The 20048-nt window shown below is 35.1% G+C and overlaps 3 protein-coding genes and 1 pseudogene across 3 annotated transcripts; 2 read left to right on the top strand and 2 right to left on the bottom strand.

The window, feature by feature from the left end:
• The first annotated feature begins 1894 nt into the window (after positions 1-1894).
• Positions 1895-2312, top strand: LOC120159908 (annotated as a pseudogene).
• A 356-nt stretch (positions 2313-2668) lies between these two features.
• Positions 2669-5524, bottom strand: LOC120159901 (pheophorbide a oxygenase, chloroplastic-like). Its single transcript, XM_039170414.1, has 7 exons — positions 5012-5524; positions 4681-4916; positions 4472-4598; positions 4073-4209; positions 3560-3719; positions 3072-3347; positions 2669-2993 (listed from the first exon to the last, which is right to left on the bottom strand). Exons 1-7 carry the CDS (start codon positions 5432-5434, stop codon positions 2739-2741), a joined length of 1614 nt encoding a protein of 537 aa, XP_039026345.1. The 5' UTR covers positions 5435-5524; the 3' UTR covers positions 2669-2738.
• Positions 5525-6644: 1120 nt separating this feature from the next.
• LOC120159897 lies at positions 6645-8199 on the bottom strand. Its single transcript, XM_039170411.1, has 3 exons — positions 8086-8199; positions 7168-7290; positions 6645-7075 (listed from the first exon to the last, which is right to left on the bottom strand). Exons 2-3 carry the CDS (start codon positions 7248-7250, stop codon positions 6952-6954), a joined length of 207 nt encoding a protein of 68 aa, XP_039026342.1. The 5' UTR covers positions 7251-7290; positions 8086-8199; the 3' UTR covers positions 6645-6951.
• A 2062-nt stretch (positions 8200-10261) lies between these two features.
• On the top strand, positions 10262-10837 carry LOC120159917 (probable transcription factor At4g00390). The gene has a single exon (XM_039170419.1). It carries the CDS (start codon positions 10262-10264, stop codon positions 10835-10837), a length of 576 nt encoding a protein of 191 aa, XP_039026350.1.
• Positions 10838-20048: the final 9211 nt, after the last annotated feature.

The raw sequence follows: 20048 nt of genomic DNA, 5'->3' as shown, positions 1-20048 counted from the left end.
AATGTGCTTGAAATGCTTAGCCGTCCGCTCATCTTCTAGAAGCATGTTGACTGGACGTTGACTGGATGTTGACTGGGCACTTGTGGAAGCTGTTGACTCACTGCCACGTCAGCATTTCATGCCCACTGTTCCAAACTTGATTCCAGAACAAAAAGTGATGTTTTCAGGCCTTTTAAGCACATTTTCTAGCAATGATCATCATGCACAGAAAGCATGTAAAAACGCCCAAACCAACAATAAAGATGAATAAACAAGGGGCATTTAATCATTAAATGTTGCACAAAATAAACCTCAGTCAATAGACAACAATTTTTGTATATATTTTGTATCAAAATGTATAAATACTTAAATTAATAATATTTTATATATCTTTAAAAGTATATTTTATTTTTATCTTAATTTTTAAATATATTTCATTATTAATTTAAAAGTATATTTTATTCTAATATTAGTTTAAATATATTGCATGTTTATTTATATTTTAAAAATATTTTTAAATTAAGAATAAAATATTTTTAAATATATATTAATAAAATAAAAATAAAAATATTTTTAATAATAATAGTAATAAAATATTTTTAAATTAAGTTAAATAAAATATGTTTTTAAAGATGTATAAAATTATTAATTTAAGTGTTTATAAATTATGATACAAAATATATACAAAGTGTTGTGTATTTTAAATCATGAAATGGACTTGGTTAGTCATTAGGAATGTGCTTGATATCCCCATTTTGCTTGGTTTGTATTCTTACAAGTAGGGTGTTTACATTTGGGTAGCCGAAATGTCGAGTACTTTCGACTTTCAGGTCGTAAATATTCGACGCATGATTCATTTCGTAAGAGATGGATACCCATTTAATATTTATTTTATTTTATATTTTAATTATATTATTTTTTAGAAAAATCATATAGAAAAAAAAATTAAAATTTAAAGTTTATAATACATAACATAAATATAAAATTTATAAATTCAAGTTATATTATCTAAAAATAAAATTTAAAAGTATAAAAAATAAAATAAAATATTAAAATTATAACTAAATTTAAAATAATTTAAGATTAAAATAAATAATTTTAAAAATAATATAAATGTTAAGGTGAAATACTTTGGAAAACATATAGATTTAGAATGTTAGGGTAAAATAACCTTGAAATTAGAAATAAAAATTTTAATATAAAATAAAAATAGTAATAAAATAAAAAAGAGAAATTGGACCAGCTGGTACCTGGTTAAGAGTAATTTGTGACTCGGGCATGACCCAAAAACCCACCAAAAATAACATGTCAGATATCTGACTCGTAAAATCGGGCATTTACCTCTAAAATATCAGATAATCTTATATTGGGTAGATGGATCAACGAGTCGAGTATTTTTAACCACTTCTACTTACAACCAGAGAGTAACACGTGTCATCCTATGATTGGTGGAGAATAAATATATCAAATTAAAATATATTAAATTTCAAAGAAAATAAATTAAATCATTCAATTGAATGATACCACAAGTCATAAAAATAAGATTAAACTGAAAGAATATATAAAAAATAAAGATCAGATGTGTAATTATACTAAAATATTTAATTGCCACGTTAATATTTTCGTCAATTATTAATGTCTAGTAGCTTAATTGATTATAATTAAAGAGTTATATTATTTGACTGACTAACAAAATTAAAATATCGATAAAAATAAAAATACTAAATAACTAAATGGTTAATGGTTAAGTTGCCCAATATATTATAATGTAAAAAAAGCTTTGAGAAGGTTAATTTTCACACCCGACATGTGTAATAATTAAAATTTATTAATTATTACACCCTCTCTCCTATATATATATATATATATGTTCACCTTCCACCCCTCATTTTCACAACAAATTCTAAACCCTTTTTGCTTTGAATTCAATATATTCCAATGGCACCCAAAGCCGAGAAGAAGCCGGCCGAGAAGGCCCCAGCTGAGAAGAAGCCAAAAGCCGGGAAAAAGCTCCCCAAAGAAGCCGGCGACAAGAAAATGAAACGAGCCAAGAAGAGCGTTGAAACCTAAAAGGTCTACATATTCAAGGTTCTAAACTAAGTCCACCCTGATATTGGTATTTCGAGCAAAGCAATGGGTATTATGAACAGCTTCATCAACGACATCTTCGAGAAGCTGGCTCATGAAGGTTCTAGGCTCGCGCGTTACAACAAGAAACCCGCCATTACCTCCAGCGAGATTCAGACGGCCGTCAGATTGGTTCTGCCTGGGGAATTGGCCAAGCACGCTGTGTCCGAAGGACCAAGGCTGTTACTAAGTTTACCAGTTCTTAGTTTCAATTCTTCTAAATGAAAACAAGGATATTTGCCTGATATGGGTTCTGCTGTAAAAATCAGTTGCTCTCAAGGATTCCATCTTTTGTCGGTCTTATATTTTTAATACCCGCGGTTTTAATGGAAATTTAGCCATCTTTGAACTGGGCTGTTTCTTTTTCTTTTTCTTTTAATCCTTCTCATATGTAGAAGTTTATGGTTGATGGCTTGCATTTATTGTTTAATTACATAAGGATATATCTAATTCTGTTTAATAATGTTCAATACTTAAAATTGGTGTAAAAGGAACTTCCGATTCCAATGTAGCAAAACGATTCAAACTGTAATTAGACCTTTTCTAAATATACTCTATATGCACTGGAAATTTCTCATTGTTTTGATTTCTTGGTGAACATTTAATGCTGCAAAATACAGTTCACTCTTGCTCTAATCTATTTTAGCATGTACGTAATCCACAAAAACGAAGTTCTTTTCGAGTTGATGTAATGCAAATGCCAAACCTGCAGAAATCACTGCAAGCACCGCTAAAACAACCCGAAACTGCAAATCTGATGGGACGCCGGCTGATGCGGAGAATGCAACAGTTGCACCTACTAAGATCTTTTTCCATGTTTGGAACGACGTGTAAGCTTGTTTGCATGATGAACACTTGAGTGTGTGCTGCTCAAATCTATCAAGCATCTACAAATGATGGGAAATGTTCAAGACCACACTCTGTTTGTGATTGTATATACAGGTGAATAACGGGTTTTGCAATACCTGGCGTTTTGATAATACTGTTGACGGGAGAGGTTGGATGGTGGTGTTGAGCCATTCGGGTTGACTGTTTCCGTGACGCCTTAGCCATTTCCGGAATTCCAAGACGAATCGATCAGCTTGTGTCGGTGTAAATGTGAGCTTCGAATACTCCTGATTGATGTCCTTGGAACCCTCCATTGATTTTGAAAGAAATATCTTTTCTTGACCTTGGAGTACAATCATGTCTCCATCATAAACTTCGTTTGATGTCCAGTGTTCAAACCATCTCGGAACCAGCTGACACGAGAAGCCCCAAATGAGTGACTCACCAATTTATGAAGAAATGAGGCATAGAAAAACTCTAATTAGGAACCTAAATGCCGGCTAAAGAAAGCCGACAGATGAGACAAGCCTCTGGTTCCATATTTCAGTTAAGTATCCCTGTATAACTGGAACATCAAACACAATCTGACACACATGTACGAGAAGCAAAATGAACTAGTGCTCACCTGCCACCAGGCAGGCCCAGGCACAGAAAACTGGAAGAAGTTTCGGGCACTGCAAACGATTGATCGTGTCTTCCCTGGAGCCATTGGTACATTGAATGAACATATCCATATCTTCCATTTCTGTTCACCAACTATTGGAAGCTTCGTGTCTATCTCTATCCTGCAGGGTAAAATGGCGAAAAGTACTATAATTTGACAGAAGCAAAGAACTTTCAAGGATGATACTACAAGAGAAGGTCATTAGCTCACATAAGCTGCAGTCTAAGGCAACGCAACTCTATCATCATTATTGAAAAAACATTGATTTAAAGTTTCAGTTGAAAGCCAAGCTTTAGTGTATAATCTTTGATGTATTCAGCTTTACTTAAGTTTCAGTGAGCCCCTGGTATTTGCTATGAGTTATACAGCGACATCCAAATATAGAATTTCATGAAATTTTTTGGTAAAACATAAGAGAAATTACTCTAAATAAGCATTGAAGTTTCTAACTTTAAACAAGGGCAATGAACTTACTTATTCATATAATAGCACGGTGCAACAAACTTACTACTGATCTTTGGGTTATCCTCATTTGATCCACCAAATCCCCAGGGGCCGCTAGATTCCACCTTAAACGGCAAAGGCTTTGCTCTGTCTCTCCTCCCAGTAACCTGTGTTGAACAGAAAACGAAAGTTGTCCGGAATAAAATAACATTACAACCCCAATAGAGCCATCATGTTTTAAAATCACACATTGCCGATTAACTACAGAGAAACGAAAATGCATTCCAGTACCGAAAGAACTGTGTCAAAACATGCACCGGCAAATCAAATTACTGACTAGAAATTGTAAGTGCATATGCAAAATGTTAAGCCTTAAACAAGCTGGGTACCATAATGGATCTTTACTCCTATGAAGTTAGTAAAAAGTACCTTGTGATGAGCAAAATCGATGTGGGAAGGATCGGAGACGTTCTCCATGAGGGTATCATAACCATAAAACAGATCACGTTGGATATTCACAGTCGCAAATTCGGGTCTGCTAAAGTCATCAGGCAACCTAAAGAACATAACAATGATGGTTCAAGAACTATATAATCTGGTCTGGTAACAGGTAAGAAAACAAGAAGCAATGAACTTACATGGGGGGATTGGTAGCACTTGCTCTTTCCTGCCCATTCTCATCAGGCCAAACAAAAAGCAAGCCTTGAGAAACCATTGTAGGAAACCTAGTAGCACATGCTCTTGGAGACCGATTCGCACGAGCTTCGGGACCTTGAGACGCAGCCTGAGGAATCCTAGTGCAAGATCCACATCCATCAAAAGACCATCCATGATATGAACACTGCAAGTCCCCATTCTCATCTATCCTCCCTTCCTACAAAATTCAGAGAAAATTCCAATTACTAGTTGATACAAACATCCAAATTAATGACAGCCAAAGCAGCAAATTCAGAGAGATGTGAAACTTACGGACAAAGGGGCAAGCCTATGGGGGCATTTATCATCAAAAGCAACCCATTGGCTCGTTCCTTTATCAAACCAAAGCACCAAGTCACGACCCAGAAGCTGAAATGGTGTGGGTAAAGATGGGTCCAAATCTTCAATCAAAGAAACCGGGTACCAATGATCTTTCCATGAGAACTTAGACTTTGAACTCTCCTCACCAAATTCATCCCCTACCCTGAATTCATCTTGTTTCTGATCTGAAGCTCGTTCTGCTGCTGATGATGATGATGGAGAGGCTGCCACGTGTAAAGGTGTAAGCTTCGTGAATCTTCTTGAAGCAAGGTTCTTCCGTGGACATAAAAAGAGATGGGTTTTGCTTTCCGAAGATGTTATAAAAGGAGTAGCCAAATTGGCTGTAGGGATGGTAGCAAGAAGAGAGGCTGCCATTTTTTTTCTTTTTCTGATTTATTTACTTCTTTTGGAACTCCTTAAGAAACTGAAGCTGGGTTCTTGTATTAGAAAGAAAAATGAAAGATGAAGAAGAAAAAAAAAACTTGAGTTGAGTGCAAGAATTGAACTCGTCTTGGCCACCAGGAAAAACTAGAAAGGACAATGGAAAACTAATGCTTGTATTCACACTCAACGTGGCAATAATAGCTGGAATGATTTCACACGTAAGCTTTTCATTTCAGCGCGTGTGATTAATTATCTACTTGACATATTTTTTTTTTTATATAAAAATTTAATAGTAAAATAAATATTTAAATATATATATTTTTACTTTTAAACATTTATTTTAAGTTAATTTGCTATGCCCGTTGAAAAAACATTTTCCACTATTATGAATTCTTCGATTTTGTAACTTCTTTTAGACTTAGAATTTCTCAAATTAAATAAATAAAATTAAAATTATTATCCATTATTATGATTTTTTTTAATAGACGAATTTTTAAAACTAAAGTATTTGAGATTTATGATTTTTCAATAAAAATAATTTAAAAAACAAGAACGAAGAAGAATATATTGAACAAGATGATGGCTTAAACGAAAACCAAATGGACTACGAAGATGGTAAAAGGATTATGTTTTATTATATCCATCTATTTTTCTTCCATTTTCTGTTTGGTTACTAAGAAAATTGGGAAAAGAAAGAACGAAAGAGTTGATGAAATTCGGAGGAATAAAGAAAGAAGGCCACACGTCAGATACTGTAACATAAAGTGTTAAAAAAGATGATGAGGGCCTATTTGCATAAATTCAGTGCTCAATTTGCCTAATTTAACAATGATCTAAGAAGTTCTTAAACCAAAAAGAGGGCCAGAGCCACCCTCACCCTGTATAAAGATACAAGAAAGGTATGCTCTGTTGCAAGAACTGCAGGCAGCCCCAACCACAAAGCAATAAATTAACAAATCCTGGGCTTTATCAAGAAACTTAGAAGAAATCTTTTACGGCCGAATCAATTAGATGAGAACCTACTACCATGAACAAGTCTCGGCCGTAACATATCGAACACAGTCACGCCTGTCGGAAGCGTAAACTACTCGACATCATTTTAATAGATGATGCTTATATTTCATCTTAAGTTAGAAATAAGAACACGAGACAAATCGGGGGAAAAGAAAATAAAAGGTAACATAAGATCATGACAAAAATAAAAGCAAAACAAAGTATAGCCTCTGCTCTTTTCCTCTTCATGTTATGCACTTGATTTCCACAGAGAAAGCATAACAATTTTTCATATCTAAATTCTTACAAAATAAATTTTTCATGTTCAGTTGTCACACAATACTCATCATGCTGCAGGAAGCAAAGCGAATTCCTAGTTCAGCCTCCACATACGCACCCAATAGTTGGAAAGAAAGCCTAATTTCAAATGCATAGTCAATTCACGTGGTGCACGAACGAAAGGAGCATACGGTTAACTTACAGTTAACAGGAGTTAATTCAACAGAAAATAAAGATCATTTCTTCGGGTAAATTTGGTGATCAGGTCCAACATCACGTGAACCAGTATTTATGTAAGGCCCTCGAAAAGTTGCCTGCGGAGGAAGTGGTTTAGATGAATCCACAGGTTTCCTAGATGTCCTGGACGATACAAACCGTTATTGAACTTTTGAAAGTTGATAACCATATAGCTCCCAACAACACATTGTTGTTGAAAAATGAATTATACTTACGCCATATAAAACGGAAATGCTAAGCCTGCAGCGACAAAAGCTAGTAAGCCAGAAGCAACCAAGACATTTCGTGCTCGTGACATTCTGATTCTAAACCAACTTCAACAAGGAAAGACAAGAGACCTATAACATGTGAAAGAAATTGTTGACATTTCCGATATCAATACGAAATTCTACATGTTAATCCATACATTTTATAGAACAAATCGAAATGGATTTTAGACTAGTAATTAGTAGCTCAAACTACCTGTAAAACAGAAAATGAGGGACAAAAAGAGATCTAGAATTGCAAAGTTCGTTCGCGTGAGCACTTTCCCCAACCACTTACCACCAGCAGGCATGTAAAGCACAAAACTTTCCAGTCAGCAAGGAATTTATACAAACATCAAAATCGATATTCCCCGGAACTCTAGATTTCCAGTTCAGGGAGGCTAGTATATGATAAAGAGTTAAAGACAAGTGGCCTCAGCAACAACCTACATCATAATTTTCCAGAATTCACTAGTACCCTTTCATAATTGCAATTTGGGATAACCAAATTAAACCTAAAAATCAGAGCTTTCAATCACAAGGCACTGATTTTCGCCATTCAAAACCTTTAGTTCCACTTACTTCTCTATTTTTTCTAATTGTAAATTTTGAACAAAAGTAAGCTAACACCAATACAAAGAAATCAACTTAGAACTAGTCCCATCATATTCTAAATTGTGGAGCCTAGCCCGAAACTAATGTAAATTATTGTTCTCGAATGATCAAAAATTAAAATTCTCAAAATTTTCTGTTCTAAAAAATTCCCACTTTAAGAATTTTCTTCCTTAAATGAAGCTATAACAAGGAAAATAATTATTTTCTAAGGATGAAGGTAAATCAGAGATGAAAACCCCGTAGAGAGAGGTTATAGAATCTGAAATTCGTTACCTTAAATAAATGGATTGGAAAGTTAAACCACCCAGCTGAAAAGGAAAAGGAAATAGAGAATTTGATGAATGCCGAGGCTCTTTGATTTCTGAGATAATTGTGAAGAGTGAAGACTTCAGAGCAGCGTATGTCGTGGTGAAGATGGCCACATTGAACTCGTTTGGTTAGCCACATCAAATGGGCTGCACCAAAGCCCAGTGATTCTTATTCTTTTTAATATTCGATTAAATAATCACTTCTTTTATTTACCTAATATAAATATTGAATGTCAAAATATTTTTTAAAAATATGATAGAAATAAAATTGAATATTTAACATTTGATTTAATAATTGTTTCAAGCTAAGATAATGATCCAATTGATATTTTAAAATATTAAAAATTATTAAATTATTTTATATGATAAAATTGATACAATATAAATTTTAAGGATTAACTTATTTTATATCATATTATATGATCAAATTTGTCATATTACTATTTATATTAAGTTAATGATTAAACCTAATGATCAAATAAAGGATGAGTCTGCCATGCTCGACGAATACTGTTAAACACCATTAACGATGAATACCATTAATTTAATTTTAAAAATTTAAAATTTTAAAGGATCCGATTATAAATTAATTAAAAAATTTAAAAGTAAATTATTTAAAATAAAATATTAATTACATTATTTTCCATATTTTTAGCAATAAAAAATTATAAAATACCTTTAAAAATTATCTAAAATATTTAAAGGATTATAAAAAATTTAAAATAATATAATTAATATTTTATTTTAAATAATTCACTTTTAATTTTTAACTAATTTATAATTATACCTTAAATCATTTAAAATTTTATAAATTAAATTAATAAAATTCAATTGTACTCATCGCTAATAATGCTTAAACGGTACTCGTCAAACATCGTAAATTGTTCCTTAAATAAATAATATACTCTTAAAAATATGTAATTTCTTGGTAGTTTTATCGAAATCACCCTCAGATCCATTAATTACCTGTCAGACACATTCTCACTTAATATTACAGATCTAACATATTTTCTAACAAAACGCGGATCACCATCCGAACTTTCGCAGAATTCTGTCCGATCTAACTCCACGTAAGGGAAAACACGAATGGTGATCCGCGCTTAGTCAGAAAAGATGTTAGATCAGTAATATTAGGAGAGATAGTATCTGAAAGGTAATTAATGAATCTGATGGTGATATTTCGATAGAAAGGCCAAGGAATGATATGTTTTTAAGAGTAGATTATTTATTTAAGGATAAATTTATGGTGTTCAACAAGTACCGTTTGAGCATTATCAACTCTGAGTACTTTATTAATTTAATTTATTAAATTTTAAATAATTTAAGGTATAATTATAAATTAGTTAAAAATTAAAAGTAAATTATTTAAAATATGATATTAATTATATTATTTTTCAATTTTTAACTTTTTTTAATATTTTTAAATAATTTTTAAAGGTAAGTTATAATTTTTAAAGATAATTTAATAATAGTGTATGAGTAGATTCATTAGATATAAATATAAAAAAGTTAATGAATTCACCTTTTAGCTTTCATCGCACATTGTCAAGAAATATAACTAAACACTACAATATGTCTATTTAAGATAACATTCAACTCATGGAACTAATATATATTAAATTAAGATGTTAGTCTCTATAGTTTAATTTTTTTAAAGTATATTTTTTAAAATATTTTGAGGGATGATGCGAAATTTGGAAGACATGTCTCTTGAAACGTGTATTTTCACGTGATGTCATGTCAATATTTTTTTTAGAATGTGCGTTTCATGATCAACGCCTTCCGTATATGTTAGAGATTTAACGAAAACATAGATGATGATTTGCATCTTCTCTTATGTGGAGACAACTTGAACATAACCTCGCAAGAGCGCGAATGATGATCCGTATGATATTTCGGCACAAAAAAACCTCCCCATTCCTTGACATATATGCGTTAATTACTGTGAATTATAAATCATAATTAATTAGTTATTCTCAATACAATTACAATCAGCCCATTTTGAAATGTAAAACATTAAAGAAAAGAATGGCGCCCCTAGGTCCTAGCTACAAGCCATCACGCAAGGACCCTGTCTGTTTATACTCTTCCAGTTCTTCGATGTGAATAGTGAGAATGAGTTCCGATTACCGCTCCTCACCATGTCAACCCCCACTCCAAACGGCCGATTCTCCAGGGTCTTCAGCGAATCCGACGAAATCCGGATCCTCGTCTTCCTCATCAGAACCACCAAATCCATTTCTCCGCCTCCCATCGGAACCCCAACAATCAACCGCATCATCGAGCGTCTCAACCACAGGTTCACTCCTTCCCAAATCAACGACAAGCTCCGTAGGCTGAGAGACAAGTACCGCAAGCATGTCAAAAACAGGCACCTCGTTAAAACCCATCACGACCGAAGAGTGTTCAAGCTTTCCAGAAGAATCTGGGGCGAGAAAAAATCCCCGAAGAACAAGACTGAGAAGGGTGCGGAAACAGTGGAAAGTGGAAAGGGGGAGGGGGAGGGGATTTTGGAGAAATACCCTTACTTGGTGGCTGAGTTTTCGAGGGCTTTGCCTGACAATGAGGTGTGGAAGGAGAGATTGAAAGGGTTGGATGAGATGAAGTTGAGGAAGATGGATCAAGAGTGGGTGCATCTGAAGGTTGATGAAGCTAAGTTGGTGGCTAAGAAGGCTGTGTTAGTGAAGCAACATATAATGGAGATTATTGGGGAATGAGTGTAATGCCTTGGGGTTAATTAGCAGATGGTTTTTTTTAGCTGCGGTTTTGAACATACTGACTCTGTTCATCTGTGTAATTGACTTGATTGTTTTTGTTGGCTATTGGGGATTGAACTAATTGACTTCAAAATGTTACTAAGCTTTTTACCTCTTTCTCTGTGTTCGCTGGTGACTTCAAATGTCAAGAGCATGATCATCACTTGAGTCAGGAACCCTGGAAAATCCATACACTTATGTCAAGAGCATGATGATCTCTTGAGCAAGTAACCATAACTATTTAAGCAGCAGCAGCATCAAAGTAGGTGAATCAATAACACTGTCATTACGGATACAGTTGCTTGAAAAGGTACAACGCAAGATTTTAAAGGTGAGAAACGTTCTTTTTACATCTGAGATCGCTTACTAAATTCAACTACTTCAAACACACTTGATAACCCATAAACATAAACTAACCTTAAATAATTTCTTCAAATTTTGTTAAGAAACAAAAACTCAATATGATCTCTTTCTTTCATCTATGTACTATAGAGCCTAAAAGAAATTTGTAGAACAAAAAAGTTAACCCCTCTATATAATTTACAAAAAAATGTTTAATTCATAAACCAAATATATATTTCAGTCTTCCATTTGATAGATTGTATACTAGGAATGGATTGCTAAGATATGGGATTGAGGTATAATTCTTTACTTGTTGGGTTGTTGGTAGGGGTTAATGGTTGTGGGTTGTATAGAGCTGTGATAGCTTTTGTTCTTTTATTCTTTTGTTTAGTGGTTCTACTGTTATATTGTACCAATTTTTCTACATTTTTTAGTAATAAAATTTTGTAATTATCTAGAATATATATATATATATGAATATGAATCATTGGTTGATGCTTAAAAAATAGCATTGGTTCCTACTTGTACATCTAAAGTTAAAATTTATAGATAGTTTAAGTATTAATGTATAGAAAAATCATAAATACACGCATACATCATCTTACTTATTTTTTATACAGGTTTAGATTATTTTAATTTTTTGTACGATTCACATCTATTTATGATTTTATTGTTGGATATTGTTTCTAGCATTTCAACTCTTATTAAGAGTGCAACGTGTATCATCGTTGTACCTGATATTTACAGGTTCATACATCATATTTTTAATATTATGATAATCGATATTTTATATTAATTTATCCTCAAAACGAAAATTTATCTAAATTCTTCTTCATTGAACTTTATTCTTTCTCTTATTTTACTAATTATTTTTTTTAATTTGCTTACTAAATTTTACATATTGAATCATTTTACTCGTTCTGACGTTAATTTTTAATAGTGTTATGGCACGACACAAGCATCAAATGATGTCGTTTTGAAAAAACTCAAATATACATCAAAACGACGTCGTTTTGAATCCTCTTTTTTCCCCTCGATTTTTCTCTACTTTGTAAATAAGGTGATCGATTGTTGCCGCCGGCCACCACATCATTTTTCATTCCGACCATTGCCTACTGTCGTTGATGGTGACCGTTTGGTCTTAAAACTCATGAGTCGATTTGTTTTAACCCCTAAGTTCGAAACTGGTGGTAATTTCACAGGAAAATATCTCGAAATTTGTGAATCTCGACTAAAACGTTTTGACTTTCAAACTTTCAATCTCTAATTCGTGGACTTCGGAGTAAGTTTCGATAAAATGGAGATCAAATACAAACTCAAGGTGTCGAGACAAAACGTCCCTAGAAATTTGGGATCGAATAACCACCATTTACAACTATTAACGATGGCTGGTGGTGGCATCTTACCACATTCTTTTTTATTTTTATAGTTGGTTGAGCAAGATATAAGAGATAGTAAAATTCAGTAAGGAACAATAAAATTTACCTTTTATATTTTTAATTATTTTATATTAAATAATAATAATAAATAACACATCATCACAACGTTAGAGAGATAATGACAGAGTGAGAAAAATTATTTAATATGTAAAATTCAGTAAGGAAATTAAAAAAAAATTAAAAGTCTGATTACTTAAATATGAGATAGAATAAAATTTAATGAGAAACGATATAATTTATCTATTGTAAAATTCAAATTTTTAAAAGAGTAAATTTCACTTATCGTCACTAAATTTTATTCTCTTTTCTATTTCATTCCTTGTACTTTAAATCGTTTAGTTTCTTCACTAAATTTAATGTAATTAACTTTCTTTATCACTCAATCGTATCTCCACAACGGTTTCATAACGGTGTCATGGAGTGAATTTTTTTATTATATTTTAATTATCATTTTCAAAATGAGAAAAAAAAAAAAGAAAAAGGGTTAAAAAGAAGAGTAATGAGTTGTTTGTTTATTTCAGAATGATTAAGTGCTGAGTGATTCAAATGCTAAATGATTCAGAGACTCTGGATGAATTAGCTCTAAATGTGATATGCTATTTGTTTACTGACTCTGAATCATTCAGGATGTACTTCTGTGTTGAATCATTCAGCATTATTTTACTGAATCAGTCAACACTAAATCATTCAGAGGTACGAAACAAATGTACTAAACGCTGAATGATTCCATTAAGAATTAAACAAACAACCCCTAAATGTCTTTCTCCATCACCATTCAACTCTTCTCCCCCGCGGCCTCCTTCCCCATCCTCTTCTCCACCCTCTTCTTCCCTCTCCTTTCTCTTCCTATCGCTTGAAATCACTTTAGCCTTTGAGATGGCAAAAGATTTGTTCATGCAAGTAGACTTTAAGAACATAACTTTAGTGTTGTCCATGAAATCGTCAATTTCAAGTAAAAGTCTCGTAACCCAAAAGGCAAAATTGCAAAAAGTACATGCAAATTCAGTTCATATAATTCAATGTGCAATTAACTCCAAAATTTTCTTTACACACAAATAAATAATCTATAGATAATACATAGTTGAATAAAAAATTTATCTTTACACATGGAGACTTGCGTTCCGCCAACGCCGCGGCGGTGGTCTCGGAAGAAATAGTCGAAAATGGAAGCTCACAGACATCAGCAGAATCACCAAAATTGGCAGCGAAACGGGAAGCAAGAACACCATGTTAGGAAAATAAACCGAGTACAAGTAATTTCCCTATAACCAGATTAGTGAGAATGCGAAATAAAAGCGGAAAAATAATACCCGAAAATTGATAACGGAGTTCAGCCAATTGTGCTTACGTCTCCGGGCTGCTGCAGATCTTTTACTAAGAGAGAAAATTTACATGTGTTTACAAAACACTCACTACTCACAAGAAAGCTCTCTAGTATAGGAAGAAAGAAATGTTTTGGGATGATTTTGAAGCTAAATGGGTAAGGGTATTTATAGTAGAAACTTAGGGACTAATCTTTGAAAATACCCTAAAGTGCAATGACTAAAGTGAATTTACCCATTCCTATTTTCAACAAACATCTACCAAAATTTTACCAAACTTTGAAAAACATTTTTCAAAGAAACATTTACCAAACTTTGAAAAAAATATTTTCCAAAGTTGGTTGCCAAACTTTGAAACTTTTAACAATCTCCCACTTGAAGACTGATTTTAATATGTCTTCACACCTCGATCAATGCAGCAGCATGTCTGGTCTTGTTATTCTAGCATGCCAACTGAAGCTGAACACAACTTCAGTTTGTCCGTAGTCACCGTCTTTGTCAACATGTCTGCCGGATTTTGAGCTCCACCAATCTTTTCAAGTTTCAAAATCCCATCTTCCAGAAGAGACCGGATAAAATGATATCTCAATTGTATGTGCTTTGTCCTGGAATGAAAGACGGATTCTTTGCTAGATGGATAGCACTTTGACTGTCGCAATACAAGATATTGTTTTCTTGTTTCTTGCCTAACTCTTCCAAGAAACTTTGGAGCCAAACCATCTCCTTGCTGGCTTCCGTAACAGCGACATATTCTGCTTCAGTTGTGGAGAGAGCAACTATCTTCTGTAGTTGAGAAACCCAACTCACTGCAGTTCCTCCTAGAGTATAGACATACCCTGTAGTGCTCCTTCTGATGTCGACATTTCCGGCTAAGTCAGCATCTACATAGCCTGTCAGTATCATATCTCCACCTTTGAAACAAAGTGCTTTGTTTGTGGTACCCCGAAGATATCTGAGGATCCATTTGACTGCTTCCCAGTGTACCTAGCCCAGATTATTCATGTACCTGCTAACAGCTCCCACTGCATGAGCAATATCTGGTCTGGTACAAACCATGGCATACATCAGACTTCCAATTGCTGAGGCATACGGCACCTTCACCATGTGTGCACGTTCTTCCTCCGTCTTTGGTGATTGGTCTTTGGAGAGTCTGAAATGAACACCTAAAGGTGTACTTACTGGTTTAGCATCTTGCATGTTGAACCTGGAGAGTACTTTGTTGATGTACTCAGCCTGCGATAACATCAAAGTCCCCGACTTTGTGTCTCTCTTGATCCTCATCCCAAGAATCTGCTTTGCAGCGCCCAGATCCTTCATAGCAAACTGCTTCGACAATTTTTGCTTCAAGTTTATGATCTCTTGCATGTTTGAGCCTGCAACGAGCATGTCATCAACGTACAACAATAAAATAATGAAACTATTGTCGAACCTCTTGATGTAGCAACAATGATCTGCTTGGCATCTGGTAAAACCACTGCTACTCATGAAACTATCGAACTTCTTGTACCACTGTCTAGGAGCTTGTTTTAAACCATACAAGCTCTTCTTCAACCTGCATACCAGGTTTTTCTTGCCTGCCTCTATGAAGCCTTCTGGCTGCCTCATATAGATCTCTTCCTCCAAATCACCATGAAGGAAAGCTGTCTTTACATCTAACTGCTCGAGATGTAAATTCTCCGCAGCTACAATTTTCAACACTAGTCTAATTGTAGACAGTTTTACGACTGGAGAGAAAATTTCATTGTAGTCAATACCTTCTTTTTGCTGAAAACCTTTGACAACCAATCTTGCTTTGTAGCGTTTTCTCCCATCATGTTCTTCTTTGATCCTGTAAATCCACTTGTTATGGAGCGCTTTCTTGCCTGGTGGTAATTCAGCTAATTCCCAAGTCTGATTTGACATAAGCGAGTCCATCTCATCTTTCATGGAAGACTCCCACTTGACTGAATCCTCAACCTGCATTGCTTCATCATAGCACTCTGGTTCACCATTGTCAGTCAGCAACAAATAGTGCAAAGAAGGCGAATACCGTTGGGTTGGTTTAGGAATTCTGGAGGAGCGTCTCAGTTCTGGTGTGTGTGGTTCTTCTTGAACTGCTTCAGGATTGATCTGAACATCATTTCCAGAAATATCCTCGAACTCAGCAAATTCCTTTGTTTCAGCTTCGGTATTACTTGATTCTGCGGTTGACCTATCTTTGTACATCATATTTTCATTGAAAATGACGTCTCTGCTTCTGATGATCTTTCGATTTTCGTAGTCCCAAAATCGGTAACCGAACTCATCACCACCGTAACCAACAAAGACGCATTTGTTGGACTTGGCATCAAGTTTACTTCTTTCAGCAGAGTTTATGTGTACATAAGAAATACAACCAAACACTCTTAAGTGTGAAAGGTTTATTTCTTTCTTGCTCCAAGCTTCCTCTGGTATTCCGCCATCCAAAGGAACTGAGGGCCCACGGTTGATCAGGTAAGCTGCAGTGTTGATAGCTTCAGCCCATAGAAATTTGGGCAATCCGGCATGTATCCTCATGCTTCTGGCACGTTCATTCAGAGTTCTGTTCATGCGCTCTGCTACGCCATTCTGCTGCGGTGTTATGGGAATTGTTGTCTCCATCTTGATCCCATTGTTTGCGCAGAAATCTCTGAAACTACTGTCTCTGTACTCTCCTCCATTGTCAGACCTCAACCGCTTGACTTTCAAACCAGTCTCATTTTCCACCATGGCCTTCCATTTTCTGAAGGTATCAAAGACTTCTGATTTCTTCTTCAGAAAATAAACCCACACCTTCCTTGTTGAATCATCGATGAATGTGACATAATATAGTGAGCCTGCAAGAGATGGAACAGGGGATGGTCCCCATACATCAGTATGAACCAATTCTAACCTTTCTGCCTTGGGAGTCTTGCCAATCTTTGTAAAACTGACTTTCTTTTGTTTTCCAAAGATGCAATCCTCGCATAGTCCGACATCTACATTCTTTAGATCCGGCAGCTTCCCTTTTGACAGAAGTATCTTCATTCCTTTCTCGCTCATATGGCCGAGCCTTTGGTGCCATAGGTTTGATTTTCCATCAGCATCTGCTACTGCAATGATATTCTCTAAATTTGAGGTTACATAGAGAGTATCGGTCTTCTTACCACGAGCAATGACGAGTGCTCCTTTGGTAATCTTCCATTCACAGCCTGAAAAAGTTGTACTATATCCTTCTCCATCAAGCTGCCCAACAGAAATCAGATTTCTTTTGAGGCCAGGAATATGTCTCACTCCTGTCAGCTTCCAGGTGGTCTGGTTTGGCAGCTTTAGTCGGATGTCTCCTTTTCCGACGATCTTCAAGGTTTCATCATCAGCTAGATGAACCTTCCCAAAATCACCACTGACATAGTTCTCCATGATTTCTCGGCATGGGGTGGAGTGGAAAGATGCCCCTGAATCCAAGATCCATGATTCAATCGGACTGTTGACGCTTAAAATCATGGCATCACCTGTCTCCTCCGTCATGTTGGCAGATTCCTGTGCGCCGGTATTTTTCTTCGGTGCTCGGCAATCTCTTTTGAAGTGACCCTTTTTGCCGCAATTATAACAGGTAAAATCTTTATTTCCTGTTCTTGATTTGCCCCTTCTAGATTTTGATCTGCCACGATTTGAATTTCTTTCTGAAGTTCTCCCTCTAGACTCCGTGTGTAAGGCTGAGGAGGTTGATGCTTCACCCGATTCTCTTCGTCGAATTTCTTCACTCAATACCAGATCCCGAACATCGTCGAATTTTAATTTGCTGTTTCCCGACGAACTGCTGACTGTTGTAACAGTAGCATTCCAACTGTCTGGTAGAGATGATAAGAGAATTAAAGCTCGAACTTCATCATCGAACTCAATTTCCACTGAACTCAACTGGGTTGTGATTGTGTTGAGTTCATTTAGGTGTTGTGCCATCGATGCCCCTTCCGCCATCCGCAAATTGAATAATCGCCTCATCAAATGAACTTTGTTTGAGGCCGATGGCTTCTCATACATACTGGAGAGAGCCGCCATAAGACCCGCCGTGGTCTTTTCCTTTGCTATGTTGAAAGCAACATTGCAGGATAACGTCAGTCGGATAACTCCGAGGGCTTGTCGGTCGAGAAGAGCCCAGTCTTCATTCTTCATGCCCTCTGGTTGCTTTCCTGAGAGAGGTTGATAAAGATTTTTCTGGTACAGAAAATCTTCAATCTGCATCTTCCAAAAGCCAAAGTCCGCACCATCGAACTTTTCAATTTTCACCTTCCCTTCGTCTGCAGCCATCGCTTCCACTCGAATCTGGCTTCTTTTGGATCGTTTCTGACAATTCTTGCGAACCACCGTGTATTAGAACACCACTGTCGACAAACTCGTATCGCCGACCGAAATTTCACTATTCACGAAATTCACTATTCACGTGAATAGTAATGAATAGTAACCTCGCAGAAAAAATTGACAAAATTCACAACCAAAAACTCTGATTACCAGTTGTTAGGAAAATAAACCCGAGTACAAGTAATTTCCCTATAACCAGATTAGTGAGAATGCGAAATAATAGCGGAAAAATAATACCCGAAAATTGATAACGGAGTTCAGCCAATTGTGCTTACATCTCCGGGCTGCTGCAGATCTTTTACTAAGAGAGAAAATTTACAGGTGTTTACAAAACACTCACTACTCACAAGAAAGCTCTCTAGTATAGGAAGAAAGAAATGTTTTGGGATGATTTTGAAGCTAAATGGGTAAGGGTATTTATAGTAGAAACTTAGGGACTAATCTTTGAAAATACCCTAAAGTGCAATGACTAAAGTGAATTTACCCATTCCTATTTTCAACAAACATCTACCAAAATTTTACCAAACTTTGAAAAACATTTTTCAAAGAAACATTTACCAAACTTTGAAAAAAACATTTTCCAAAGTTGGTTGCCAAACTTTGAAACTTTTAACACACCAGTACTTCCGACTCCGGTAGTGAAGAGGTCGAAATCGTAGTGCCGCAACGGCTCAGACCCATTCTTGGATTTTGCACGAACAACAAAACGGAGCCGTCGCTGCTGCTGAAGCTGCAAAAGGTGGTGGTGGCGCGGAAAAGAAGAAAGGGTGTTGGGCATGGGGACGAAAACGAAAAGATTTATGCAAAGGGTGTGGAAAGTCGAGGAAGAAAGTTTGGGAACTGTAAAAGAAGTGGCCATATTGCTTGGGTGAAATCAGTAATCTCTTTGGGTGGACAGAAAATATTGGTAATGGTTCGAACGTGGATATCTCAGGGGCAACGATGGTGCTTTGCGATGGACGCAGGTGTCGGCCTTTGGGCTTTTTCAACTCTCCCAGTTATGGAGGAGAGGATAGGGAAGGAGGCGACGGAGGAGAAGAGAGAGATATTTACCCTTTTTAAATTTTTTTCCTTTTTTATTCTGAATTGAAAAATGATAACTCACAATATAATAAAAAATCAACGTTATAACGCGGTTAGCGGAGAAGCGGGTGAGTGTCCAAGAAAGTTAATTACATTAAATTTAGTGATGAAATTGAACAGTTTTAAAATACAGTGAGTGAAATAGGAAAGATAGTAAAGTTTAGTGATGATTGATGTAATTTACCTTTTTTAAAAATATGAGTAAACTGCGTAGTTAGTCCCTCTTCTATCACTTTGGTTTTTTTTTGTCATCCAATTATTATTTTTAAAAATTATATATAACGTTACGTTTTTGATCATCCAACAAAAACATTGAAATGCTAACGTGACAATTTTTTAATGATGACATGACATTATTTATGATGACATATAAACATCAATGTTAACTTTTTTTTAACAAAACCAAAACCTAACTTTAAGAATAATTTTGAAAAAAAATAATTAAGTGGCTAAAACGGAACTAACATGATAGTTGGATGACTACATACTTAGTTTACCCTTAAAATAATTGAAGGAAGAAATTAACTGTCTTGGTCCCTTAATTGATAAATATCAACGAATCCTTGTTTTTTTATGTCGAAATGATTGAATGTGGGTATATAGTATATAGTTAACGCCAAAAGAGAGAATGGTAATATCCAAAACAAGAAA

This window comes from Hibiscus syriacus, unplaced genomic scaffold (assembly GCF_006381635.1).
Source record: "Hibiscus syriacus cultivar Baekdansim isolate YM2019G1 unplaced genomic scaffold, ASM638163v2 tig00111387_pilon, whole genome shotgun sequence".
NCBI lineage: Eukaryota > Viridiplantae > Streptophyta > Magnoliopsida > Malvales > Malvaceae > Hibiscus > Hibiscus syriacus.
Note: the sequence above shows the minus strand (reverse complement) of the source record. Positions and strands in the feature narration are given on the sequence as shown.